This window comes from Mobula hypostoma, chromosome 2, assembly GCF_963921235.1.
Source record: "Mobula hypostoma chromosome 2, sMobHyp1.1, whole genome shotgun sequence".
Taxonomy (NCBI): Eukaryota; Metazoa; Chordata; class Chondrichthyes; order Myliobatiformes; family Myliobatidae; genus Mobula; species Mobula hypostoma.
Genome location: NC_086098.1, coordinates 171,114,132 through 171,141,971, shown reverse-complemented (window position 1 = coordinate 171,141,971; position 27,840 = coordinate 171,114,132). Strand labels below are relative to the sequence as shown.

Here is a 27,840-nt window from a genome sequence, read left to right as displayed (position 1 = left end):
TCGACCTCCCCTCGCCTCGCCTCACCACCGCCAACCCCCTCTGCCTTCCCTCGAACTCCCCACCGCCAACCCCCTCTGCCTCCCCTCGCCTCGCCTCGCCACCGCCAACCCCCTCTGCCCTCCTCTCGACCTCGCCTCACCACTGCCAACCCCCTCTGCCCTCCCCTCGACCTCCCCACTGCCAACCCCCTCTGCCCTCCCTCGACCTCCCCACCGCCAACCCCCTCTGCCCTCCCTCGACCTCCCCACCGCCAATCCCCTCGACCTCCCCTCGACCTCCCCACCGCCAACCCCCTCTGCCCTCCCTCGACCTCCCCACCGCCAATCCCCTCGACCTCCCCACCGCCAATCCCGACCTCCCCTCGCCTCGCCTCGACACCGCCAACCCCCTCTGCCACCCCTCGACCTCCCCACCGCCAATCCCCTCGACCTCCCCTCGCCTCGCCTCGCCACCGCCAACCCCCTCTGCCCTCCCCTCGACCTCCCCAACGCCAGCCCCTTCGACCTCCCCTCGACATCCCCACCGCCAACCCCCTCTGCCCTCCCTCGACCTCCCCACCGCCAACCCCCTCTCCCCTCGCCTCGCCTCGACACCACCAACCCCCTCTGCCCTCCCCTCGACCTCCCCACCGCCAACCCCCTCTGCACCCCCTCGACCTCCCCACCGCCAATCCCCTCTGCCCTCCCCTCGACCTCCCCACCGCCAACCCCCTCTGCCTTCCCCTCGACCTCTCCACCGCCATCCCCTCTGCCTTCCCCTCGACCTCTCCACCGCCAACCCCCTCTGCCCTCCCCTCGAACTCTCCACCGCCAACCCCCTCTGCCCTCCCCTCGACCACCCCACCGCCAACCCCTTCTGCCCTCCCTCGACCTCCCCACCGCCAATCCCCTCGACCTCCCCACCGCCAATCCCGAACTCCCCTCGCCTCGCCTCGACACCGCCAACCCCCTCTGCCCTCCCCTCGACCTCCCCACCACCAATCACCTCGACCTCCCCTCGCCTCGCCTCACCACCGCCAATCCCCTCTGCCTTCCCCTCAACCTCCCCACCGCCAATCCCCTCGACCTCCCCTCGCCTCGCCTCGACACCACCAACCCCCTCTGCCCTCCCCTCGACCTCCCCACCGCCAACCCCCTCTGCCCCCCCTCGACCTCCCCACCGCCAACCCCCTCTGCCCTCCCCTCGACCTCCCCACCGCCAACCCCCTCTGCCTTCCCCTCGACCTCTTCACCGCCAACCCCCTCTGCCTTCCCCTCGACCTCTCCACCGCCAACCCCCTCTGCCCTCCCCTCGACCTCTCCACCGCCAACCCCCTCTGCCCTCCCCTCGACCTCCCCACCGCCAACCCCCTCTGCCCTCCCTCGACCTCCCCACCGCCAATCCCCTCGACCTCCCCACCGCCAATCCCGACCTCCCCTCGCCTCGCCTCGACACCGCCAACCCCCTCTGCCCTCCCCTCGACCTCCCCACCGCCAAACCCCTCTGCCCCCCCTCTGCCCCCCCACGACCTCCCCACCGCCAATCCCCTCGACCTCCCCTCGTCTCGCCTCGACACTGCCAACCCCCTCTGCCCTCCCCTCGAACTCCCCACCGCCAACCCCCTCTGCCCCCCTCGACCTCCCCACCGCCAACCCCCTCTGCCCTCCCCTCGACCTCCCCACCGCCATCCCCTTCGCCCGCCCATCGACCTCCACACCGCCAACCCCCTCTGCCCCCCTCGACCTCCCCACCGCCAATCCCCTCGACCTCCCCTCGCCTCGCCTCGCCACCGCCAACCCCCTCTGCCTTCCCCTCGACCTCGCCTCACCACCGCCAATCCCCTCTGCCCTCCCCTCGACCTCCCCACCGCCAACCCCCTCTACCCTCCCCTCGACCTCCCCACCGCCAACCCCCTCTGCCCCCCCTCGACCTCCCCACCGCCAACACCCTCTGCACCCCCTCACCTCCCCACCGCCAACCCCCTCTGCCCTCCCCTCGACCTCCCCACCGCCAAACCCCTCTGCCCCCCCTCTGCCCCCCCACGACCTCCCCACCGCCAATCCCCTCGACCTCCCCTCGTCTCGCCTCGACACCGCCAACCCCCTCTGCCCTCCCCTCGACCTCCCCACTGCCAACCCCCTCTGCCCCCCCTCGACCTCCCCACCGCCAATCCCCTCGACCTCCCCTCGCCTCGCCTCGCCTCCCCACCGCCAACCCCCTCTGCCTTCCCCTCGACCTCCTCACCGCCAATCCCCTCGACCTCCCCTCGCCTCGCCACCGCCAACCTCCTCTGCCCTCCCCTCGACCTCCCCACCGCCAACCGCCTCTGCCCCCCCTCGAACTCCCCACCGCCAATCCCCTCGACCTCCCCTCGCCTCGGCTCGACACCGCCAACCCCCTCGGCCCTCCCCTCGACCTCCCACCGCCAACCCCCTCTGACCCCCTCTGCCCCCCTCGACCTCCCCACCGCCAATCCCCTCGACCTCCCCTCGCCTCGCCTCGACAACGCCAACCCCCTCTGCCCTCCCCTCGACCTCCCCACCGCCAACCCCCTCTGCCCCCCTCGACCTCCCCACCGCCAATCCCCACGACCTCCCCTCGCCTTGCCTCCCCACTACCAACTCCCTCTGCCCTCCCCTCGCCTCGCCTCGCCACAGTCAACACCCTCTGCCCTCCCCTCGACCTCCCCACCGCCAACCCCCTCTGCCCCCCCTCGACTTCCCACCGCCAATCCTCTCGACCTCCCCACCGCCAACACTCTCTGCCTTCCCCTCGACCTCCCCACCGCCAACCCCCTCTGCCCCCCCTCGACCTCCCCACCGCCAATCCCCTCGACCTTCCCACCGCCAATCCTCTCGACCTCCCCTCGCCTTGCCGCCCCACCGCCAACCCCCTCTGCCCTCCCCTCGCCTCGCCTCGCCACCGCCAACACTCTCTGCCTTCCCCTCGACCTCCCCACCACCAACCCCCTCTGCCCCCCCTCGACCTCCCCACCGCCAATCCCCTCGACCTCCCCACCGCCAACACTCTCTGCCTTCCCCTCGACCTCCCCACCGCCAATCCCCTCAACCTCCCCTCGCCTCGCCACCGCCAACCCCCTCTGCCTGCCGGTCGACCTCACCAGCACCAACCCCCTCTGCCGCCCCTCGACCTCCCCACCGCCAATCCCCTCGACCTCCCCACTGCCAATCCCCTCGACCTCCCCACTGCCAATCCCCTCGACCTCCCCTCGCCTCGCCTCGACACCGCCAACCCCCTCTGCCCTCCCCTCGACCTCCCCACCGCCAACCCCCTCTGCCCTCCCCTCCCCTCGCCTCGCCACCGCCAACCCCCTCTGCCCCCCCTCGACCTCCCCACCGCCAAACCCCTCTGCCTCCCCCCCTCTGCGCCCCCTCAACCTCCCCACCGCCAATCCCCTCGACCTCCCCTTGCCTCCCTCAACACCGCCAGCCCCCTCAGCCCTCCCCTCGACCTCCCTACCGCCAACCCCCTCTGCCCCCCTCGACCTCCCACCGCCAATCCCCTCGACCTCCCCTCGCCTCGCCTCGACACCGCCAACCCCCTCTGACCCCCTCGACCTCCCCACCGCCAATCCCCTCGACCTCTCCACCGCCAACCCCCTCTGCCCACCCCTCGCCTCGCCTCGCCACCGCCAACACCCTCTGCCCTCCCCTCGATCTCCCCACCGCCAATCCCCTCGACCTCCCCTCGCCTCCCCACCGCCAACACCCTCTGCCTTCCCCTCGATCTCCCCACCGCCATTCCCCTCGACCTCCCCACCGCCAACACCCTCTGCCTTCCCCTCGATCTCCCCACCGCCATTCCCCTCGACCTCCCCACCGCCAACACCCTCTGCCCTCCCCTCGACCTCCCCACCGCCAATCCCCTCGACCTCCCCTCACCTCGCCTCGCCACCGCCAACCCCCTCTGCCTTCCCCTCGATCTCCCCACCGCCAATCCCCTCGAACTCCCCTCGCCTCGCCTCCCCACCGCCAACCCCCTCTGCCCCCCCACGACCTCCCCACCGCCAATCCCCTCGACCTCGCCTCACCATCGCCAATCCCCTCGACCTCGCCTCGCCACCGCCAATCCCCTCGACCTCGCCTCACCACCGCCAACCCCCTCTGCTCCCCCTCGACCTCCCCACCGCCAGTCCCCTCTACCCTCCCCTCGACCTCCCCACCGCCAACCCCCTCTGCCCCCCCTCGACCTCCCCACCGCCAATCCCCTCGACCTCCCCTCGCCTTGCCTCGACACTGCCAACCCCCTCTGCCCTCCCCTCGACCTCCCCACCACCAACCCCCTCTGCCCCCCTCTGCCCCCCTCGACTTCCCCACCGCCAATCCCCTTGACCTCCCCTCGCCTCGCCTCGACACCGCCAACCCCCTCTGTCCACCCTCAACCTCCCCACCGCCAAACCCCTCTGCCCTCCCCTCGACCTCCCCACCGCCAGCCCCCTCTGCCCGCCTCACCTCCCCACCGCCAACCCCCTCTGCCCTCCCCTCGACCTCCCCACCGCCAACCCCCTCTGCCCCCCTCACCTCTCCACCGCCAACCCCCTCTGCCTTCCCCTGGACCTCCCCACCGCCAACCCCCTCTGCCCTCCCCTCGACCTCCCCACCGCCAACCCCCTCTGACCCCCTCGACCTCCCCACCGCCAATCCCCTCGACCTCCCCACCGCCAATCCCCTCGACCTCCCCTCCCCTCGCCTCGACACCGCCAACCCCCTCTGCCCTCCCCTCGACCTCCCACCGCCAACCCCCTCTGCCCCCCCTCGACCTCCCCACCGCCAATCCCCTCGACCTCCCCTCGCCTTGCCTCGACACTGCCAACCCCCTCTGCCCTCCCCACGACCTCCCCACCACCAACCCCCTCTGCCCTCCCCTCGACCTCCCCACCGCCAACCCCCTCTGCCCCCCTCTGCCCCCCTCGACCTCCCCACCGCCAATCCCCTCGACCTCCCCTCCCCTCGCCTCGCCACCGCCAACCCCCTCTGCCCTCCCCTCGACCTCCCCACCGCCAACCCCCTCGACCTCCCCTCGACCTCCCCACCGCCAATCCCCTCGACCTCCCCTCGCCTCGCCTCACCACCGCCAACCCCCTCTGCCTTCCCTCGAACTCCCCACCGCCAACCCCCACTGCCTCCCCTCGCCTCGCCTCGCCACCGCCAACCCCCTCTGCCCTCCTCTCGACCTCGCCTCACCACCGCCAACCCCCTCTGCCCTCCCCTCGACCTCCCCACTGCCAACCCCCTCTGCCCTCCCTCGACCTCCCCACCGCCAACCCCCTCTGCCCTCCCTCGACCTCCCCACCGCCAATCCCCTCGACCTCCCCTCGACCTCCCCACCGCCAACCCCCTCTGCCCTCCCTCGACCTCCCCACCGCCAATCCCCTCGACCTCCCCTCGACCTCCCCACCGCCAACCCGTCTGCCCTCCCTCGACCTCCCCACCGCCAATCCCCTCGACCTCCCCTCGACCTCCCCACCGCCAACCCCCTCTGCCCCCCCTCGACCTCCCCACCGCCAACCCCCTCTGCCCTCCCCTCGACCTCCCCACCGCCAACCCCCTCTGCCTTCCCCTCGACCTCTCCACTGCCAACCCCTTCTGCCCTCCCCTCGACCTCTCCACCGCCAACCCCCTCCGCCCTCCCCTCGACCTCCCCACCGCCAACCCCCTCTGCCCTCCCTCGACCTCCCCACCGCCAATCCCCTCGACCTCCCCACCGCCAATCCCGACCTCCCCTCGCCTTGCCTCGACACCGCCAACCCCCTCTGCCACCCCTCGACCTCCCCACCGCCAATCCCCTCGACCTCCCCTCGCCTCGCCTCGCCACCGCCAACCCCCTCTGCCCTCCCCTCGACCTCCCCAACGCCAGCCCCTTCGACCTCCCCTCGACCTCCCCACCGCCAACCCCCTCTGCCCTCCCTCGACCTCCCCACCGCCAATCCCCTCGACCTCCCCTCGCCTCGCCTCGACACCACCAACCCCCTCTGCCCTCCCCTCGACCTCCCCACCGCCAACCCCCTCAGCACCCCCTCGACCTCCCCACCGCCAATCCCCTCTGCCCTCCCCTCGACCTCCCCACCGCCAACCCCCTCTGCCTTCCCCTCGACCTCTCCACCGCCATCCCCTCTGCCTTCCCCTCGACCTCCCCACCGCCAACCCCCTCTGCCCTCCCCTCGACCTCTCCACCGCCAACCCCCTCTGCCCTCCCCTCGAACTCTCCACCGCCAACCCCCTCTGCCCTCCCCTCGACCTCCCCACCGCCAACCCCTTCTGCCCTCCCTCGACCTCCCCACCGCCAATCCCCTCGACCTCCCCACCGCCAATCCCGACCTCCCCTCGCCTCGCCTCGACACCGCCAACCCCCTCTGCCCTCCCCTCGACCTCCCCATCACCAATCACCTCGACCTCCCCTCGCCTCGCCTCACCACCGCCAACCCCCTCTGCCTTCCCCTCAACCTCCCCACCGCCAATCCCCTCGACCTCCCCTCGACCTCCCCACCACCAATCACCTCGACCTCCCCTCGCCTCGCCTCTCCACCACCAATCACCTCGACCTCCCCTCGACCTCCCCACCGCCAACCCCTTCTGCCCTCCCTCGACCTCCCCACCGCCAATCCCCTCGACCTCCCCACCGCCAATCCCGACCTCCCCTCGCCTCGCCTCGACACCGCCAACCCCCTCTGCCCTCCCCTCGACCTCCCCACCACCAATCACCTCGACCTCCCCTCGCCTCGCCTCACCACCGCCAACCCCCTCTGCCTTCCCCTCAACCTCCCCACCGCCAATCCCCTCGACCTCCCCTCGCCTCGCCTCGACACCACCAACCCCCTCTGCCCTCCCCTCGACCTCCCCACCGCCAACCCCCTCTGCCCCCCCTCGACCTCCCCACCGCCAACCCCCTCTGCCCTCCCCTCGACCTCCCCACCGCCAACCCCCTCTGCCTTCCCCTCGACCTCTTCACCGCCAACCCCCTCTGCCTTCCCCTCGACCTCTCCACCGCCAACCCCCTCTGCCCTCCCCTCGACCTCCCCACCGCCAACCCCCTCTGCCCTCCCTCGACCTCCCCACCGCCAACCCCCTCTGCCTTCCCCTCGACCTCTTCACCGCCAACCCCCTCTGCCCTCCCCTCGACCTCTCCACCGCCAACCCCCTATGCCCTCCCCTCGACCTCTCCACCGCCAACCCCCTCTGCCCTCCCTCGACCTCCCCACCGCCAATCCCCTCGACCTCCCCACCGCCAATCCCCTCGACCTCCCCTCGCCTCGCCTCGACACCGCCAACCCCCTCTGCCCTCCCCTCGACCTCCCCACCGCCAATGTCATCTGCCCTCCCCTCGCCTCGCCACCGCCAACCCCCTCTGCCCTCCCCTCGACCTCCCCACCGCCAAACCCCTCTGCCCCCCCTCTGCCCCCCCACGACCTCCCCACCGCCAATCCCCTCGACCTCCCCTCGTCTCGCCTCGACACTGCCAACCCCCTCTGCCCTCCCCTCGAACTCCCCACCGCCAACCCCCTCTGCCCCCCCTCGACCTCCCCACCGCCAACCCCCTCTGCCCTCCCCTCGACCTCCCCACCGCCAGCCCCTTCGACCTCCCATCGACCTCCCCACCGCCAACCCCCTCTGCCCCCCTCGACCTCCCCACCGCCAATCCCCTCGACCTCCCCTCGCCTCGCCTCGCCACCGCCAACCCCCTCTGCCTTCCCCTCGACCTCGCCTCACCACCGCCAATCCCCTCTGCCCTCCCCTCGACCTCCCCACCGCCAACCCCCTCTACCCTCCCCTCGACCTCCCCACCGCCAACCCCCTCTGCCCCCCCTCGACCTCCCCACCGCCAACACCCTCTGCACCCCCTCACCTCCCCACCGCCAACCCCCTCTGCCCTCCCCTCGACCTCCCCACCGCCAAACCCCTCTGCCCCCCCTCTGCCCCCCCACGACCTCCCCACCGCCAATCCCCTCGACCTCCCCTCGTCTCGCCTCGACACCGCCAACCCCCTCTGCCCTCCCCTCGACCTCCCCACTGCCAACCCCCTCTGTCCCCCCTCGACCTCCCCACCGCCAATCCCCTCGACCTCCCCTCGCCTCGCCTCGCCTCTCCACCGCCAACCCCCTCTGCCTTCCCCTCGACCTCCTCACCGCCAATCCCCTCGACCTCCCCTCGCCTCGCCACCGCCAACCTCCTCTGCCCTCCCCTCGACCTCCCCACCGCCAACCGCCTCTGCCCCCCCTCGAACTCCCCACCGCCAATCCCCTCGACCTCCCCTCGCCTCGGCTCGACACCGCCAACCCCCTCGGCCCTCCCCTCGACCTCCCACCGCCAACCCCCTCTGACCCCCTCTGCCCCCCTCGACCTCCCCACCGCCAATCCCCTCGACCTCCCCTCGCCTCGCCTCGACAACGCCAACCCCCTCTGCCCTCCCCTCGACCTCCCCACCGCCAACCCCCTCTGCCCCCCTCGACCTCCCCACCGCCAATCCCCACGACCTCCCCTCGCCTTGCCTCCCCACTACCAACTCCCTCTGCCCTCCCCTCGCCTCGCCTCGCCACAGTCAACACCCTCTGCCCTCCCCTCGACCTCCCCACCGCCAACCCCCTCTGCCCCCCCTCGACTTCCCACCGCCAATCCTCTCGACCTCCCCTCGCCTTGCCGCCCCACCGCCAACCCCCTCTGCCCTCCCCTCGCCTCGCCTCGCCACCGCCAACACTCTCTGCCTTCCCCTCGACCTCCCCACCACCAACCCCCTCTGCCCCCCCTCGACCTCCCCACCGCCAATCCCCTCGACCTCCCCACCGCCAACACTCTCTGCCTTCCCCTCGACCTCCCCACCGCCAATCCCCTCAACCTCCCCTCGCCTCGCCACCGCCAACCCCCTCTGCCCTCCCCTCGACCTCCCCACCACCAACCCCCTCTGCCCCCCCTCGACCTCCCCACCGCCAATCCCCTCGACCTCCCCACTGCCAATCCCCTCGACCTCCCCACTGCCAATCCCCTCGACCTCCCCTCGCCTCGCCTCGACACCGCCAACCCCCTCTGCCCTCCCCTCGACCTCCCCACCGCCAACCCCCTCTGCCCTCCCCTCGACCTCCCCACCGCCAACCCCCTCTGCCCTCCCCTCCCCTCGCCTCGCCACCGCCAACCCCCTCTGCCCCCCCTCGACCTCCCCACCGTCAACCCCCTCTGCCCCCCCCGCGCCCCCTCAACCTCCCCACCGCCAATCCCCTCGACCTCCCCTTGCCTCCCTCAACACCGCCAGCCCCCACAGCCCTCCCCTCGACCTCCCTACCGCCAACCCCCTCTGCCCCCCTCGACCTCCCACCGCCAATCCCCTCGACCTCCCCTCGCCTCGCCTCGACACCGCCAACCCCCTCTGACCCCCTCGACCTCCCCACCGCCAATCCCCTCGACCTCTCCACCGCCAACCCCCTCTGCCCACCCCTCGCCTCGCCTCGCCACCGCCAACACCCTCTGCCCTCCCCTCGATCTCCCCACCGCCAATCCCCTCGACCTCCCCTCGCCTCCCCACCGCCCACCCCCTCTGCCTTCCCCTCGATCTCCCCACCGCCATTCCCCTCGACCTCCCCACCGCCAACACCCTCTGCCTTCCCCTCGATCTCCCCACCGCCATTCCCCTCGACCTCCCCACCGCCAACACCCTCTGCCCTCCCCTCGACCTCCCCACCGCCAATCCCCTCGACCTCCCCTCACCTCGCCTCGCCACCGCCAACCCCCTCTGCCTTCCCCTCGATCTCCCCACCGCCAATCCCCTCGAACTCCCCTCGCCTCGCCTCCCCACCGCCAACCCCCTCTGCCCCCCCACGACCTCCCCACCGCCAATCCCCTCGACCTCGCCTCACCATCGCCAATCCCCTCGACCTCGCCTCGCCACCGCCAATCCCCTCGACCTCGCCTCACCACCGCCAACCCCCTCTGCTCCCCCTCGACCTCCCCACCGCCAATCCCCTCTGCCCTCTCCTGGACCTCCCCACCGCCAGTCCCCTCTACCCTCCCCTCGACTTCCCCACCGCCAACCCCCTCTGCCCCCCCTCGACCTCCCCACCGCCAATCCCCTCGACCTCCCCTCGCCTTGCCTCGACACTGCCAACCCCCTCTGCCCTCCCCTCGACCTCCCCACCACCAACCCCCTCTGCCCCCCTCTGCCCCCCTCGACTTCCCCACCGCCAATCCCCTTGACCTCCCCTCGCCTCGCCTCGACACCGCCAACCCCCTCTGTCCTCCCCTCAACCTCCCCACCGCCAAACCCCTCTGCCCTCCCCTCGACCTCCCCACCGCCAGCCCCCTCTGCCCGCCTCACCTCCCCACCGCCAACCCCCTCTGCCCTCCCCTCGACCTCCCCACCGCCAACCCCCTCTGCCCCCCTCACCTCTCCACCGCCAATCCCCTCGACCTCCCCACCGCCAACCCCCTCTGCCTTCCCCTGGACCTCCCCACCGCCAACCCCCTCTGCCCTCCCCTCGACCTCCCCACCGCCAATCCCCTCGACCTCCCCACCGCCAATCCCCTCGACCTCCCCTCCCCTCGCCTCGACACCGCCAACCCCCTCTGCCCTCCCCTCGACCTCCCACCGCCAACCCCCTCTGCCCCCCCTCGACCTCCCCACCGCCAATCCCCTCGACCTCCCCTCGCCTTGCCTCGACACTGCCAACCCCCTCTGCCCTCCCCACGACCTCCCCACCACCAACCCCCTCTGCCCTCCCCTCGACCTCCCCACCGCCAACCCCCTCTGCCCCCCCTCGACCTCCCCACCGCCAACCCCCTCTGCACCCCTCGACCTCCCCACCGCCAATCCCCTCGACCTCCCCACCGCCAACCCCCTCTGCCCTCCCCTCGCCTCGCCTCGCCACCGCCAACACCCTCTGCCCTCCCCTCGATCTCCCCACCGCCAATCCCCTCGACCTCCCCTCGCCTCCCCACCGCCAACACCCTCTGCCTTCCCCTCGATCTCCCCACCGCCATTCCCCTCGACCTCCCCACCGCCAACACCCTCTGCCTTCCCCTTGATCTCCCCACCGCCATTCCCCTCGACCTCCCCACCGCCAGCACCCTCTGCCCTCCCCTCGACCTCCTCACCGCCAATCCCCTCGACCTCCCCTCACCTCGCCTCGCCACCGCCAACCCCCTCTGCCTTCCCCTCGATCTCCCCACCGCCAATCCCCTCGAACTCCCCTCGCCTCGCCTCCCCACCGCCAACCCCCTCTGCCCCCCCACGACCTCCCCACCGCCAATCCCCTCGACCTCGCCTCACCACCGCCAATCCCCTCGACCTCGCCTCGCCACCGCCAATCCCCTCGACCTCGCCTCACCACTGCCAACCCCCTCTGCTCCCCCTCGACCTCCCCACCGCCAATCCCCTCTGCCCTCTCCTGGACCTCCCCACCGCCAGTCCCCTCTACCCTCCCCTCGACCTCCCCACCGCCAACCCCCTCTGCCCCCCCTCGACCTCCCCACCGCCAATCCCCTCGACCTCCCCTCGCCTTGCCTCGACACTGCCAACCCCCTCTGCCCTCCCCTCGACCTCCCCACCGCCAACCCCCTCTGCCCTCCCCTCGACCTCCCCACCGCCAACCCCCTCTGCCCCCCTCTGCCCCCCTCGACTTCCCCACCGCCAATCCCCTCGACCTCCCCACCGCCAATCCCCTCGACCTCCCCTCGCCTCGCCTCGACACCGCCAACCCCCTCTGTCCTCCCCTCAACCTCCCCACCGCCAAACCCCTCTGCCCTCCCCTCGACCTCCCCACCGCCAGCCCCCTCTGCCCGCCTCACCTCCCCACCGCCAACCCCCTCTGCCCTCCCCTCGACCTCCCCACCGCCAACCCCCTCTGCCCCCCTCACCTCTCCACCGCCAACCCCCTCTGCCTTCCCCTGGAGCTCCCCACCGCCAACCCCCTCTGCCCTCCCCTCGACCTCCCCACCGCCTTCCACCTCTGTGCCCCCTCGACCTCCCCACCGCCAATCCCCTCGACCTCCCCACCGCCAATCCCCTCGACATCCCCTCGCCTCGCCTCGACACCGCCAACCCCCTCTGCCCTCCCCTCGACCTCCCCACCGCCAATCCCCTCGACCTCCCCTCGCCTAGCCTCGACACCGCCAACCCCCTCTGCCCTCCCCTCGACCTCCCACAGCCAACCCCCTCTGCCCCCCCTCGACCTCCCCACCGCCAATCCCCTCGACCTCCCCTCGCCTTGCCTCGACACTGCCAACCCCCTCTGCCCTCCCCTCGACCTCCCACCGCCAACCCCCTCTGCCCCCCCTCGACCTCCCCACCGCCAATCCCCTCGACCTCCCCTCGCCTTGCCTCGACACTGCCAACCCCCTCTGCCCTCCCCACGACCTCCCCACCACCAACCCCCTCTGCCCTCCCCTCGACCTCCCCACCGCCAACCCCCTCTGCCCCCCCTCGACCTCCCCACCGCCAACCCCCTCTGCCCCCCTCGACCTCCCCACCGCCAATCCCCTCGACCTCCCCACCGCCAATCCCCTCGACATCCCCTCGCCTCGCCTCGACACCGCCAACCCCCTCTGCCCTCCCCTCGACCTCCCCACCGCCAATCCCCTCGACCTCCCCTCGCCTCGCCTCGACTCCGCCAACCCCCTCTGCCCTCCCCTCGACCTCCCCACCGCCAACCCCCTCTGCCCTCCCCTCGCCTCGCCTCGCCACCGCCAACCCCCTCTGCCCCCCCTCGACCTCCCCACCGCCAACCCCCTCTGCCCCCCCTCGACCTCCCCACCGCCAACCCCCTCTGCCCCCCCTCTGCGCCCCCTCGACCTCCCCACCGCCAATCCCCTCGACCTCCCCTCGCCTCGCCTCGACACCGCCAACCCCCTCTGCCCTCCCCTCGACCTCCCCACCGCCAACCCACTCTGCCCCCCCTCGACCTCCCACCGCCAATCCCCTCGACCTCCCCTCGCCTCGCCTCGACACCGCCAACCCCCTCTGCCCTCCCCTCGACCTCCCCACCGCCAACCCCCTCTGCCCCCCCTCGACCTCCCCTCCGCCAATCCCCTCGACCTCCCCACCGCCAACCCCCTCTGCCCCCCCTCGACCTCCCCACCGCCAACCCCCTCTGCCCTCCCCTCACCTCGCCTCGCCACCGCCAACACCCTCTGCCCTCCCCTCGATCTCCCCACCGCCAATCCCCTCGACCTCCCCTCGCCTCCCCACCGCCAACACCCTCTGCCTTCCCCTCGATCTCCCCACCGCCATTCCCCTCGACCTCCCCACCGCCAATCCCCTCGACCTCCCCTCACCTCGCTTCGCCACCGCCAACCCCCTCTGCCTTCCCCTCGATCTCCCCACCGCCAATCCCCTCGAACTCCCCTCGACCTCGCCTCACCACCGCCAACCCCCTCTGCTCCCCCTCGACCTCCCCACTGCCAATCCCCTCTGCCCTCTCCTGGACCTCCCCACCGCCAGTCCCCTCTACCCTCCCCTCGACCTCCCCACCGCCAACCCCCTCTGCCCCCCCTCGACCTCCCCACCGCCAATCCCCTCGACCTCCCCACCGCCAATCTCCTCGACCTCCCCTCGCCTCGCCTCGACACCGCCAACCCCCTCTGCCCTCCCCTCAACCTCCCCACCGCCAAACCCCTCTGCCCTCCCCTCGACCTCCCCACCGCCAGCCCCCTCTGCCCGCCTCACCTCCCCACCGCCAACCCCCTCTGCCCTCCCCTCGACCTCCCCACCGCCAACCCCCTCTGCCCTCCCCTCGACCTCCCCACCGCCAACCCCCTCTGCCCCCCTCACCTCTCCACCGCCAACCCCCTCTGCCTTCCCCTGGACCTCCCCACCGCAAACCCCCTCTGCCCTCCCCTCGACCTCCCCACCGCCAACCCCCTCTGACCCCCTCGACCTCCACACCGCCAATCCCCTCGACCTCCCCACCGCCAATCCCCTCGACATCCCCTCGCCTCGCCTCGACACCGCCAACCCCCTTTGCCCTCCCCTCGACCTCCCCACCGCCAATCCCCTCGACATCCCCTCGCCTCGCCTCGACACCGCCAACCCCCTTTGCCCTCCCCTCGACCTCCCACCGCCAACCCCCTCTTCCCCCCCTCGACCTCCCCACCGCCAATCCCCTCGACCTCCCCTCGCCTTGCCTCGACACTGCCAACCCCCTCTGCCCTCCCCTCGACCTCCCACCGCCAACCCCTTCTGCCCCCCTCGACCACCCCACCGCCAATCCCCTCGACCTCCCCTCGCCTTGCCTCGACACTGCCAACCCCCTCTGCCCTCCCCACGACCTCCCCACCACCAACCCCCTCTGCCCTCCCCTCGACCTCCCCACCGCCAACCCCTCTGCCCCCCCTCGACCTCCCCACCGCCAACCCCCTCTGCCCCCCCTCGACCTCCCCACCGCCAATCCCCTCGACCTCCCCACCGCCAATCCCCTCGACATCCCCTCGCCTCGCCTCGACACCGCCAACCCCCTCTGCCCTCCCCTCGACCTCCCCACCGCCAATCCCCTCGACCTCCCCTCGCCTCGCCTCGACTCCGCCAACCCCCTCTGCCCTCCCCTCGACCTCCCACCGCCAACCCCCTCGACCTCCCCTCGCCTCGCCTCGACTCCGCCAACCCCCTCTGCCCTCCCCTCGCCTCGATCTCCCCACCACCAACCCCCTCAACCTCCCCACTGCCAACCCACTCTGCCCTCCCCTCGACCTCCCCACCGCCAATCCCCTCGACCTCCCCTCGCCTCGCCTCGCCACCGCCAACCGCCTCTGCCCCCCCTCGACCTCCCCACCGCCAACCCCCTCTGCCCCCCCTCGACCTCCCCACCGCCAATCCCCTCGACCTCCCCACCGCCAACCCCCTCTGCCCTCCCTCGACCTCCCCACCGCCAACCCCCTCTGCCCCCCCTCGACCTCCCCACCGCCAAACCCCTCGACCTCCCCACCGCCAATCCCGACCTCCCCTCGACCTCTCCTCGCCACCGCCAACCCCCTCTGCCCTCCCCTCGACCTCCCCACCGCCAACACCCTCTGGCCCCCTCACCTCCCCACCGCCAACCCCCTCTGCCCTCCCCTCGACCTCCCCACCGCCAACCCCCTCTGCCCCCTCACCTCCCCACCGCCAACCCCCTCTGCCTTCCCCTCGACCTCCCCTCGCCTCGCCTCTCCACCGCCAACCCCCTCTGCCTTCCCCTCGACCTCCCCACCGCCAACCCACTCTGCCCTCCCCTCGACCTCCCCTCGCCTCACCTCCCCACCGCCAACCCCCTCTGCCCCCCCTCGACCTCCCCACCGCCAATCCACTCTACCTCCCCTCGCCTTGCCTCGACACTGCCAATCCCCTCTGCCCTCCCCTCGACCTCCCCACCGCCAACCCCCTCTGCCCCCCCTCGACCTCCCCACCGCCAACCCCCTCTGCCCCCCTCGACCTCCCCACCACCAACCCCCTCTGCCCCCCCTCTGCCCCCCATCGACCTCCCCACCGCCAATCCCCTCGACCTCCCCACCGCCAATCCCCTCGACCACCCCTCGCCTTGCCTCGACACTGCCAAACCCCTCTGCCCTCCCCTCGACCTCCCCAACGCTAACCCCCTCTGCCCCCCCTCGACCTCCCCACCGCCAACCCCCTCTGCCCCCCTCGACCTCCCCACCACCAACCCCCTCTGCCCCCCCTCTGCCCCCCCTCGACCTCCCCACCGCCAATCCCCTCGACCTCCCCACCGCCAATCCCCTCGACATCCCCTCGCCTCGCCTCGACACCGCCAATCCCCTCTGCCCTCCCCTCGACCTCCCCACCGCCAACCCCCTCTGCCCTCCCCTCGACCTCCCCACCGCCAATCCCCTGGACCTCCCCTCACCTCGCCTCGACACCGCCAAACCCCTCTGCCCTCCCCACGACCTCCCCACCGCCAACCCCCTCTGACCCCTCGACCTCCCACCACCAACCCCCTCTGCCCCCCCTCGAACTCCCCACCGCCAATCCCCTCGACCTCTCCACCGCCAATCTCCTCGACATCCCCTCGCCTCGCCTCGACACCGCCAATCCCCTCTGCCCTCCCCTCGACCTCCCCACCGCCAACCCCCTCTGCCCTCCCCTCGACCTCCCCACCGCCAACCCCCTCTGCCCTCCCCTCGACCTCCCCACCACCAATCACCTCGACCTCCCCTCGCCTCGCCTCGCCACCGCCAACCCCCTCTGCCCTCCCCTCGACCTCCCCACCGCCAAACCCCTCTGCCCCCCCTCTGCCCTCCCCTCGACCTCCCCACCGCCAATCCCCTCGACCTCCCCTCGTCTCGCCTCGACACTGCCAACCCCCTCTGCCCTCCCCTCGACCTCCCCACCGCCAATCCCCTCGACCTCCCCTCGCCTTGCCTCGACACTGCCAATCCCCTCTGCCCTCCCCTCGACCTCCCCACCGCCAACCCCCTCTGCCCCCCCTCGACCTCCCCACCGCCAATCCGCTCGACCTCCCCACCGCCAATCCCCTCGACAATCCCCTCGACCTCCCCTCGCCTTGCCTCGACACTGCCAATCCCCTCTGCCCTCCCCTCGACCTCCCCACCGCCAACCCCGTCTGCCGTCCCCTCGACCGCCCCACCGCCAATCCCCTGGACCTCCCCTCGCCTCGCCTCGACACCGCCAACCCCCTCTGCCCTCCCCACGACCTCCCACCGCCAACCCCCTCTGCCCCCCCTCGACCTCCCCACCGCCAATCCCCTCGACCTCCCCTCCCCTCGCCTCGACACCGCCAACCCCCTCTGCCCTCCCCTCGAACTCCCCACCGCCAACACCCTCTGCCCCCCCTCGAACTCCCCACCGCCAATCCCCTTGACCTCCCCTCGCCTCGCCTCGACACCGCCAACCCCCTCTGCCCCCCCTCTGCCCCCCTCGACCTCCCCACCGCCAATCCCCTCGACCTCCCCACTGCCAATCCCCTCGACATCCCCTCGCCTCACCTCGACACCGCCAATCCCCTCTGCCCTCCCCTCGACCTCCCCACCGCCAATCCTCTGGACCTCCCCTCGCCTCGCCTCGACACCGCCAACCCCCTCTGCCCTCCCCACGACCTCCCACCGCCAACCCCCTCTGCCCCCCCTCGACCTCCCCACCGCCAATCCCCTCGACCTCCCCTCCCCTCGCCTCGACACCGCCAACCCCCTCTGCCCTCCCCTCGACCTCCACACCGCCAACACCCTCTGCCCCCCCTCGAACTCCCCACCGCCAATCCCCTTGACCTCCCCTCGCCTCGCCTCGACACCGCCAACCCCCTCTGCCCCCCCTCTGCCCCCCTCGACCTCCCCACCGCCAATCCCCTCGACCTCCCCTCGATCTCCCCACCGCCAACCCCCTCGACCTCCCCTCGTCTTGCCTCGACACCGCCAACCCCCTCTGCCCTCCCCTCGACCTACCCACCGCCAACCCCCTCTGCCCTCCCCTCGACCTCCCCACCGCCAACCCCCGCTGCCCCCCTCGACCTCCCCACCACCAATCCCCTCGACCTCCCCTCGCCTTGCCTCGACACTGCCAACCCCCTCTGCCCTCCCCACGACCTCCCCACCGCCAACCCCCTCTGCCCCCCTCTGCCCCCCCTCGACCTCCCCACCGCCAATCCCCTCGACCTCCCCTCGCCTCGCCTCGACACCGCCAACCCCCTCTGCCCTCCCCTCGACCTCCCCACCGCCAATCCCTTCTGCCCCCCCTCGACCTCCCCACCGCCAATCCCCTTGACCTCCCCTCGCCTCGCCTCGCCACCGCCAACCCCCTCTGACCCCCTCGACCTCCCCACCGCCAATCCCCTCGACCTCCCCACCGCCAATCCCGACCTCCCCTCGCCTCGCCTCGACACCGCCAACCCCCTCTGCCCTCCCCTCGACCTCCCCACCGCCAACCCCCTCTGCCCCCCCTCGACCTCCCCACCGCCAATCCCCTCGACCTCCCCACCGCCAATCCCCTCGACCTCCCCACCGCCAATCCCGATCTCCCCTCGCCTCGCCTCGACACCGCCAACCCCCTCTGCCCTCCCCTCGACCTCCCCACCGCCAATGTCATCTGCCCTCCCCTCGCCTCGCCACCGCCAACCCCCTCTGCCCCCCCTCGACCTCCCCACCGCCAATCCCCTCGACCTCCCCTCGCCTTGCCTCGACACTGCCAATCCCCTCTGCCCTCTCCTCGACCTCCCCACCGCCAACACCCTCTGCCCCACATCGACCTCCCCACCGCCAATCCCCTCGACCTCCCCTCGCCTTGCCTCCCCACCGCCAATCCCGACCTCCCCTCGCCTCGCCTCGACACCGCCAACCCCCTCTGCCCTCCCCTCGACCTCCCCACCGCCAATGTCATCTGCCCTCCCCTCGCCTCGACACCGCCAATCCCCTCTGCCCTCCCCTCGACCTCCCCACCGCCAACCCCCTCTGCCCCCCCTCGACCTCCCCACCGCCAATCCGCTCGACCTCCCCACCGCCAATCCCCTTGACCTCCCCTCGCCTCGCCTCGACACCGCCAACCCCCTCTGCCCCCCCTCTGCCCCCCTCGACCTCCCCACCGCCAATCCCCTCGACCTCCCCTCGCCTCGCCACGACACCGCCAACCCCCTCTGCCCCCCCTCTGCCCCCCTCGACCTCCCCACCGCCAATCCCCTCGACCTCCCCTCGCCTCGACACCGCCAACCCCCTCTGCCCTCCCCTCGATCTCCCCACCGCCAACCCCCTCGACCTCCCCTCGTCTTGCCTCGACACCGCCAACCCCCTCTGCCCTCCCCTCGAACTCCCCACCGCCAACACCCTCTGCCCCCCCTCGAACTCCCCACCGCCAATCCCCTTGACCTCCCCTCGCCTCGCCTCGACACCGCCAACCCCCTCTGCCCCCCCTCTGCCCCCCTCGACCTCCCCACCGCCAATCCCCTCGACCTCCCCACTGCCAATCCCCTCGACATCCCCTCGCCTCACCTCGACACCGCCAATCCCCTCTGCCCTCCCCTCGACCTCCCCACCGCCAATCCTCTGGACCTCCCCTCGCCTCGCCTCGACACCGCCAACCCCCTCTGCCCTCCCCACGACCTCCCACCGCCAACCCCCTCTGCCCCCCCTCGACCTCCCCACCGCCAATCCCCTCGACCTCCCCTCCCCTCGCCTCGACACCGCCAACCCCCTCTGCCCTCCCCTCGACCTCCACACCGCCAACACCCTCTGCCCCCCCTCGAACTCCCCACCGCCAATCCCCTTGACCTCCCCTCGCCTCGCCTCGACACCGCCAACCCCCTCTGCCCCCCCTCTGCCCCCCTCGACCTCCCCACCGCCAATCCCCTCGACCTCCCCTCGCCTCGACACCGCCAACCCCCTCTGCCCTCCCCTCGATCTCCCCACCGCCAACCCCCTCGACCTCCCCTCGTCTTGCCTCGACACCGCCAACCCCCTCTGCCCTCCCCTCGACCTACCCACCGCCAACCCCCTCTGCCCTCCCCTCGATCTCCCCACCGCCAACCCCCTCGACCTCCCCTCCCCTCGCCTCGACACCGCCAACCCCCTCTGCCCTCCCCTCGAACTCCCCACCGCCAACACCCTCTGCCCCCCCTCGAACTCCCCACCGCCAATCCCCTTGACCTCCCCTCGCCTCGCCTCGACACCGCCAACCCCCTCTGCCCCCCCTCTGCCCCCCTCGACCTCCCCACCGCCAATCCCCTCGACCTCCCCACTGCCAATCCCCTCGACATCCCCTCGCCTCACCTCGACACCGCCAATCCCCTCTGCCCTCCCCTCGACCTCCCCACCGCCAATCCTCTGGACCTCCCCTCGCCTCGCCTCGACACCGCCAACCCCCTCTGCCCTCCCCACGACCTCCCACCGCCAACCCCCTCTGCCCCCCCTCGACCTCCCCACCGCCAATCCCCTCGACCTCCCCTCCCCTCGCCTCGACACCGCCAACCCCCTCTGCCCTCCCCTCGACCTCCACACCGCCAACACCCTCTGCCCCCCCTCGAACTCCCCACCGCCAATCCCCTTGACCTCCCCTCGCCTCGCCTCGACACCGCCAACCCCCTCTGCCCCCCCTCTGCCCCCCTCGACCTCCCCACCGCCAATCCCCTCGACCTCCCCTCGCCTCGACACCGCCAACCCCCTCTGCCCTCCCCTCGATCTCCCCACCGCCAACCCCCTCGACCTCCCCTCGTCTTGCCTCGACACCGCCAACCCCCTCTGCCCTCCCCTCGACCTACCCACCGCCAACCCCCTCTGCCCTCCCCTCGACCTCCCCACCGCCAACCCCCGCTGCCCCCCTCGACCTCCCCACCACCAATCCCCTCGACCTCCCCTCGCCTTGCCTCGACACTGCCAACCCCCTCTGCCCTCCCCACGACCTCCCACCGCCAACCCCCTCTGCCCCCCTCTGCCCCCCCTCGACCTCCCCACCGCCAATCCCCTCGACCTCCCCTCGCCTCGCCTCGACACCGCCAACCCCCTCTGCCCTCCCCTCGACCTCCCCACCGCCAACCCCTTCTGCCCCCCCTCGACCTCCCCACCGCCAATCCCCTTGACCTCCCCTCGCCTCGCCTCGCCACCGCCAACCCCCTCTGACCCCCTCGACCTCCCCACCGCCAATCCCCTCGACCTCCCCACCGCCAATCCCGACCTCCCCTCGCCTCGCCTCGACACCGCCAACCCCCTCTGCCCTCCCCTCGACCTCCCCACCGCCAACCCCCTCTGCCCCCCCTCGACCTCCCCACCGCCAATCCCCTCGACCTCCCCACCGCCAATCCCCTCGACCTCCCCACCGCCAATCCCGATCTCCCCTCGCCTCGCCTCGACACCGCCAACCCCCTCTGCCCTCCCCTCGACCTCCCCACCGCCAATGTCATCTGCCCTCCCCTCGCCTCGCCACCGCCAACCCCCTCTGCCCCCCCTCGACCTCCCCACCGCCAATCCCCTCGACCTCCCCTCGCCTTGCCTCGACACTGCCAATCCCCTCTGCCCTCTCCTCGACCTCCCCACCGCCAACACCCTCTGCCCCACATCGACCTCCCCACCGCCAATCCCCTCGACCTCCCCTCGCCTTGCCTCCCCACCGCCAATCCCGACCTCCCCTCGCCTCGCCTCGACACCGCCAACCCCCTCTGCCCTCCCCTCGACCTCCCCACCGCCAATGTCATCTGCCCTCCCCTCGCCTCGACACCGCCAATCCCCTCTGCCCTCCCCTCGACCTCCCCACCGCCAACCCCCTCTGCCCCCCCTCGACCTCCCCACCGCCAATCCGCTCGACCTCCCCACCGCCAATCCCCTCGACAATCCCCTCGACCTCCCCTCGCCTTGCCTCGACACTGCCAATCCCCTCTGCCCTCCCCTCGACCTCCCCACCGCCAACCCCGTCTGCCGTCCCCTCGACCGCCCCACCGCCAATCCCCTGGACCTCCCCTCGCCTCGCCTCGACACCGCCAACCCCCTCTGCCCTCCCCACGACCTCCCACCGCCAACCCCCTCTGCCCCCCCTCGACCTCCCCACCGCCAATCCCCTCGACCTCCCCTCCCCTCGCCTCGACACCGCCAACCCCCTCTGCCCTCCCCTCGAACTCCCCACCGCCAACACCCTCTGCCCCCCCTCGAACTCCCCACCGCCAATCCCCTTGACCTCCCCTCGCCTCGCCTCGACACCGCCAACCCCCTCTGCCCCCCCTCTGCCCCCCTCGACCTCCCCACCGCCAATCCCCTCGACCTCCCCACTGCCAATCCCCTCGACATCCCCTCGCCTCACCTCGACACCGCCAATCCCCTCTGCCCTCCCCTCGACCTCCCCACCGCCAATCCTCTGGACCTCCCCTCGCCTCGCCTCGACACCGCCAACCCCCTCTGCCCTCCCCACGACCTCCCACCGCCAACCCCCTCTGCCCCCCCTCGACCTCCCCACCGCCAATCCCCTCGACCTCCCCTCCCCTCGCCTCGACACCGCCAACCCCCTCTGCCCTCCCCTCGACCTCCACACCGCCAACACCCTCTGCCCCCCCTCGAACTCCCCACCGCCAATCCCCTTGACCTCCCCTCGCCTCGCCTCGACACCGCCAACCCCCTCTGCCCCCCCTCTGCCCCCCTCGACCTCCCCACCGCCAACCCCCTCTGCCCTCCCCTCGATCTCCCCACCGCCAACCCCCTCGACCTCCCCTCGTCTTGCCTCGACACCGCCAACCCCCTCTGCCCTCCCCTCGACCTACCCACCGCCAACCCCCTCTGCCCTCCCCTCGACCTCCCCACCGCCAACCCCCGCTGCCCCCCTCGACCTCCCCACCACCAATCCCCTCGACCTCCCCTCGCCTTGCCTCGACACTGCCAACCCCCTCTGCCCTCCCCACGACCTCCCACCGCCAACCCCCTCTGCCCCCCTCTGCCCCCCCTCGACCTCCCCACCGCCAATCCCCTCGACCTCCCCTCGCCTCGCCTCGACACCGCCAACCCCCTCTGCCCTCCCCTCGACCTCCCCACCGCCAACCCCTTCTGCCCCCCCTCGACCTCCCCACCGCCAATCCCCTTGACCTCCCCTCGCCTCGCCTCGCCACCGCCAACCCCCTCTGACCCCCTCGACCTCCCCACCGCCAATCCCCTCGACCTCCCCACCGCCAATCCCGACCTCCCCTCGCCTCGCCTCGACACCGCCAACCCCCTCTGCCCTCCCCTCGACCTCCCCACCGCCAACCCCCTCTGCCCCCCCTCGACCTCCCCACCGCCAATCCCCTCGACCTCCCCACCGCCAATCCCCTCGACCTCCCAACCGCCAATCCCGATCTCCCCTCGCCTCGCCTCGACACCGCCAACCCCCTCTGCCCTCCCCTCGACCTCCCCACCGCCAATGTCATCTGCCCTCCCCTCGCCTCGCCACCGCCAACCCCCTCTGCCCCCCTCGACCTCCCCACCGCCAATCCCCTCGACCTCCCCTCGCCTTGCCTCGACACTGCCAATCCCCTCTGCCCTCTCCTCGACCTCCCCACCGCCAACACCCTCTGCCCCACATCGACCTCCCCACCGCCAATCCCCTCGACCTCCCCTCGCCTTGCCTCCCCACCGCCAATCCCGACCTCCCCTCGCCTCGCCTAGAGACCGCCAACCCCCTCTGCCCTCCCCTCGACCTCCCCACCGCCAATGTCATCTGCCCTCCCCTCGCCTCGACACCGCCAACCCCCTCTGCCCTCCCCTCGACCTCCCCACCGCCAACCCCCTCTGCCCTCCCCTCGACCTCCCCTCCGCCAATCCCCTCGACCTCCCCTCGCCTCGCCTCGACACCACCAACCCCCTCTGCCCCCCCTCGACCTCCCCACCGCCAATCCCCTCTGCCCTCCCCTCGACCTCCCCACCGCCAACCCCCGCTGCCCCCCCTCGACCTCCCCACCGCCAATTCCCACGACCTCCCCTCGCCTTGCCTCCCCACCGCCAAACCCCTCTGCCCCCCCTCAGCCCCCCCTCGACCTCCCCACCGCCAATCCCCTCGACCTGCCCTCGTCTCGCCTCGACACCGCCAACCCCCTCTGCCCTCCCCTCGACCTCCCCACCGCCAACCCCCTCTGCCCTCCCCTCGACCTCCCCACCGCCAACCCCCTCTGCCCCCCTCGACCTCCCCACCGCCAATCCCCTCGACCTCCCCACCGCCAATCCCCTCGACCTCCCTTCGCCTCGCCTCAACACCGCCAACCCCCTCTGCCCTCCCCTCGACCTCCCCACCGCCAACCCCCTCTGCCCCCCCTCGACCTCCCCACCGCCAATCCCCTCGACCTCCCCACCGCCAATCCCGACCTCCCCTCCCCTCGCCTCGACACCGCCAACCCCCTCTGCCCTCCCCTCGACCTCCCCACCGCCAATGTCATCTGCCCTCCCCTCGACCTCCCACCACCAACCCCCTCTACCCCCCCTCGACCTCCCCACCGCCAATCCCGACCTCCCCTCCCCTCGCCTCGACACCGCCAACCCCCTCTGCCTTCCCCTCGACCTCTCCACCGCCAACCCCCTCTGCCCTCCCCTCGACCTCTCCACCGCCAACCCCCTCTGCCCTCCCCTCGACCTCCCCACCGCCAATCCCCTCGACCTCCCCACCGCCAATCCTGACCTCCCCTCGCCTCGACACCGCCAACCTCCTCTGCCCTCCCCTCGACCTCCCCACCGCCAACCCCCTCTGCCCCCCCTCGACCTCCCCACCGCCAACCCCCTCTGCCCCCCCTCGACCTCCCCACCGCAAACCCCCTCTGCCCTCCCCTCGACCTCCCCACCGCCAATGTCATCTGCCCTCCCCTCGCCTCGCCACCGCCAACCCCCTCTGCCCTCCCCTCGACCTCCCCACCGCCAAACCCCTCTGCCCCCCCTCTGCCCCCCCTCGACCTCCCCACCGCCAATCCCCTCGACCTGCCCTCGTCTCGCCTCGACACCGCCAACCCCCTCTGCCCTCCCCTCGACCTCCCCACTGCCAATCCCCTCGACCTCCCCTCGCCTCGCCTCGACACCGCCAACCCCCTCTGCCCTCCCCTCGACCTCCCCTCCGCCAACCCCCTCTGCCCCCCTCTGCCCCCCTCGACTTCCCCACCGCCAATCCCCTCGACCTCCCCACCGCCAATCCCCTCGACCTCCCCACCGCCAATCCCCTCGACCTCCCCTCGCCTCGCCTCGACACCGCCAACCCCATCTGCCCTCCCTCGACCTCCCCACCGCCAACCCCCTCTGCCCTCCCTCGACCTCCCCACCGCCAACCCCCTCTGCCCCCCCTCGACCTCCCCCTCTCCCTCTCCCTCTCCCTCCCCCCCTTCCTCCCTCACTTGCCCCTCCCTCCCCATTCCTCCCTCATTCACCCCTCCCTCCCCTCCGTTCCTTCCTCACTCACCCCTCCCTCTCCTCCATTCCTCCCTCTCTCGCCCCCCCTCCCTCTATCCTTCACTCATTCCTCCCCTCCATCACTCGCGTCTCCCTCCTCTCCCTCACTCGCCCCTCCTTTCCCTCCCTCCCCTCCATTCCTCCTTCAATCACCCCTCCCTCCCTCCCTCCCTCACTCGCTCCTCTCTCCCCTCCGTTCCTCTCTCACTCGCTCCTCCCTCCCCTCTGTTCCTCCCTCACTCGCTCCTCTCTCCCCGTTCCTCCCTCACTCACCCCTCCCTCCCTCGCTCGCCCCCTCCCCTCCGTCCCTCCTTCGCTCGCCCCCTCCCTCCCATCCGTCCCTCCCTCGCTCGCCCCTGCCTCCCCTCCGTCCCTCCCTTGCTCGAACCTCCCTCCCCTCCATCCCTCCCTCGCTCGCCCCTCCCTCCCCTCCGTTCCACCCTCTCCTCCGTCCCTCAGCACCCGCCTCCCCTCCCAGGAGGCAGCGGTCTGCTGAGGGGGCCACCCCTGACCGGGTTCCCGACGCCCGTGGAGACTCACATTCCGACTCTCGCCTCCCCCACCCCCCCGACCCCTGCAGCTGGTACCATGGCCACCTGTCCGGGACCGCGGCCGAGAACCTGCTGGTGGGCAAGGACATGCCCTGGATGTTCCTGGTCCGGGAGAGCCTCAGCAACCCCGGGGACTTCGTGCTCTCTGTGGCCACCGACCTCGCCAAACCGGTGGACGGGGTCAAGAAGCTGAGGGTCACGCACATCAAGATCATTTGTCAGGTGAGGCTGCTTCAGCAGGTCGAGCTTCTGGGATCATTAGAGAGCTCCCTCGGTAGATTACATCAACCGGGAGCCCCTGCTCGATCCTCAACGTGGGCACCACGTGCCCCCTGGGTGCAGGGTTTAGCGCTGAGCTCCCTCGATAGATTACATCGACCGGGAACCCCTGCTCGATCCTCAGCGTGGGCACCACGTGCCCCCTGGGTGCAGGGTTTAGCACCGAGCTCCCTTGTTATATTACATCAACCAAGAGCCCCTGCCCGATCCTCAGCTTGGGCACCACGTGCCCCCCCCCACCGGGTGCAGGGTTTAGCACCGAGCTCCCTCGATAGATTACATCGACCGGGAGCCCCTGCTCGATCCTCAGCGTGGGCACCACATGCCCCCCCCCACCGGGTGCAGGGTTTAGCGCTGAGCTCCCTCGGTAGATTACATCGACCGGGAGCCCCTGCCCGATCCTCAGTGTGGGCACCACGTGCCCCCTGGGTGCAGGGTTTAGCACCGAGCTCCCTCGGTAGATTACATCGACCGGGAGCCCCTGCTCGATCCTCAGTGTGGGCACCACATGCCCCCACCCCCACCGGGTGCAGGGTTTAGCGCTGAGCTCCCTCGGTAGATTACATCGACCGGGAGACCCTGCTCGATCCTCAGCTTGGGCACCACGTGCCCCCTGGGTGCAGGGTTTAGCACCGAGCTCCCTCGGTAGATTACATCGACCGGGAGACCCTTCCCGATCGTCAGCATGGGTTAGCCAGTTGTACTCCCGCCCTTGCCCCTGGTTGGATGGGGAATTAATTTCCCCCTGGAACTTCCCAGGGCAGGTTTATGACTGCTGTAAACTGCAGAATTCGGGGCTGGAGGTCTCCCCTCCACTTCTATTCCTGAGGGAGGGAGTCGGCCCGAAGTATCAGCTGTCTATCCCCCACCCCCCTCCTCCCCGGACGCTGCCCGGCCTGCCGAGTTCCTCCAGCATTCTTTCTGTCAGATCGCGGACAGGAGAGGATCTGCAAACTCAGAGCAAACAGCCCCACACACTCGGGGGGCCGGGCAGCACCTGCAGGGAAAGAAGTGGACAGTCCACGTTTCGGGCCCAAGACCCTTCGTCAGGACTGGGAAGGGCGGTTTTTCAAAGCAACTCCCCATTTTGTCCCCCGCCCCCCGCCCAGTGGCTCTTGTAAGCGTATTTCCAGCATCTGCTCAAACTCTTGTGTTTGTGAAATTGTTTTAAATTGTTTGAAGTTAAGTCTACTCTCAATGTCTCCCACTTCCCCTCTTCCACCTCCCCTCCCCCTCTCCCCTCCCCTCCCCCTCTCCCCCTCTCCCCCCTCTCCCCTCCCCTCCCCCTCTCCCCCTCTCCCCCCTCCCTCCCCTCTCCCCCTCTCCCACCTCCCCTCCCCCTCCCCTCCCCCTCCTCTCCCCCTCTCCCACCTCCCCTCCCCTCTCCCACCCCCCTCCCCTCTCCCACCTCCCCTCCCCCTCCTCACCCCTCTCCCACCTCCCCTCTCCCACCTCCCCTCCCCTCTAAACCCAACCCTCCCCCTCTCCCACCTCCCCTCCCCCTCTCCCACCTCCCCTCCCCCTCCCCTCCCCCTCCCCTCCCCCTCCCCTCCCCCTCTTCTCCCCCTCTTCTCCCCCTCTCCCCCCTCCTCTCCCCCTCTCTCCCCCTCTCCCCCTCTTCCCCTCCCCTCTCCCCCTCTTCCCCTCCCCTCTCCCCCTCCTCTCCCCTCCCCCTCCCCTTCTCCCCCCTGCACTCCGACCTCTCCTCCCCCTCTCCCCTCTCCCCTCTCCCCCTCTCCCCTCCCCTCCCCCTCTCCCCCTCTCCCCTCCCCTCCCCTCCCCCTCTCCCCCTCCCCTCCCCTCTCCCCTTCCCTCCCCCTCTCCCACCTCCCCTCCCCTCTCCCACCTCCCCTCCCCTCTCCCACCTCCCCTCCCCTCCCCTCCCCTCCCCCTCCCCCATTCCCCTCCCTCCCTCCCCCTCTCCCTCCGCCAACATTCCCCTCCCTCCCTCCCCCTCTCCCTCCACCACCATTCCCCTCCCCCTCTCTCCCTCTCCCACCTCCTCTCCCCCTCTGCTCCCCTCTCCCCCTCCCCTCCCCCTCTCCCACCCTCTCCCCCTCCCCTCCCCCTCTCCCACCTCCCCTCCCCCTCCCCTCCCCTCCCCTCCCCCTCTTCCCCCTCCCTTCCCCCTCTTCCCCCTCCCCCTCTCCCCCTCTCCTCTCCCTCTCCCCCTCTCCCCCTCCTCTCCCCCTCTCCCCCCCTCCTCTCCCCCTCCCCCTCTCCCTCC

At 71.7% G+C, this 27,840-nt stretch overlaps 1 protein-coding gene across 1 annotated transcript in view; it reads left to right on the top strand.

Annotated features, from left to right (window-relative positions):
• The window catches only part of LOC134357729 (tyrosine-protein kinase Srms-like), a 68,242-nt gene extending 42,089 nt beyond the window's left edge, over window positions 1–26,153 (top strand). Inside the window, exon 4 of the mRNA XM_063069357.1 lies at window positions 25,364–26,153. Coding sequence (XP_062925427.1) covers window positions 25,364–26,153 — 790 coding nt within the window. The remainder of the gene's footprint in view (window positions 1–25,363) is intronic.
• Window positions 26,154–27,840: the final 1,687 nt, after the last annotated feature.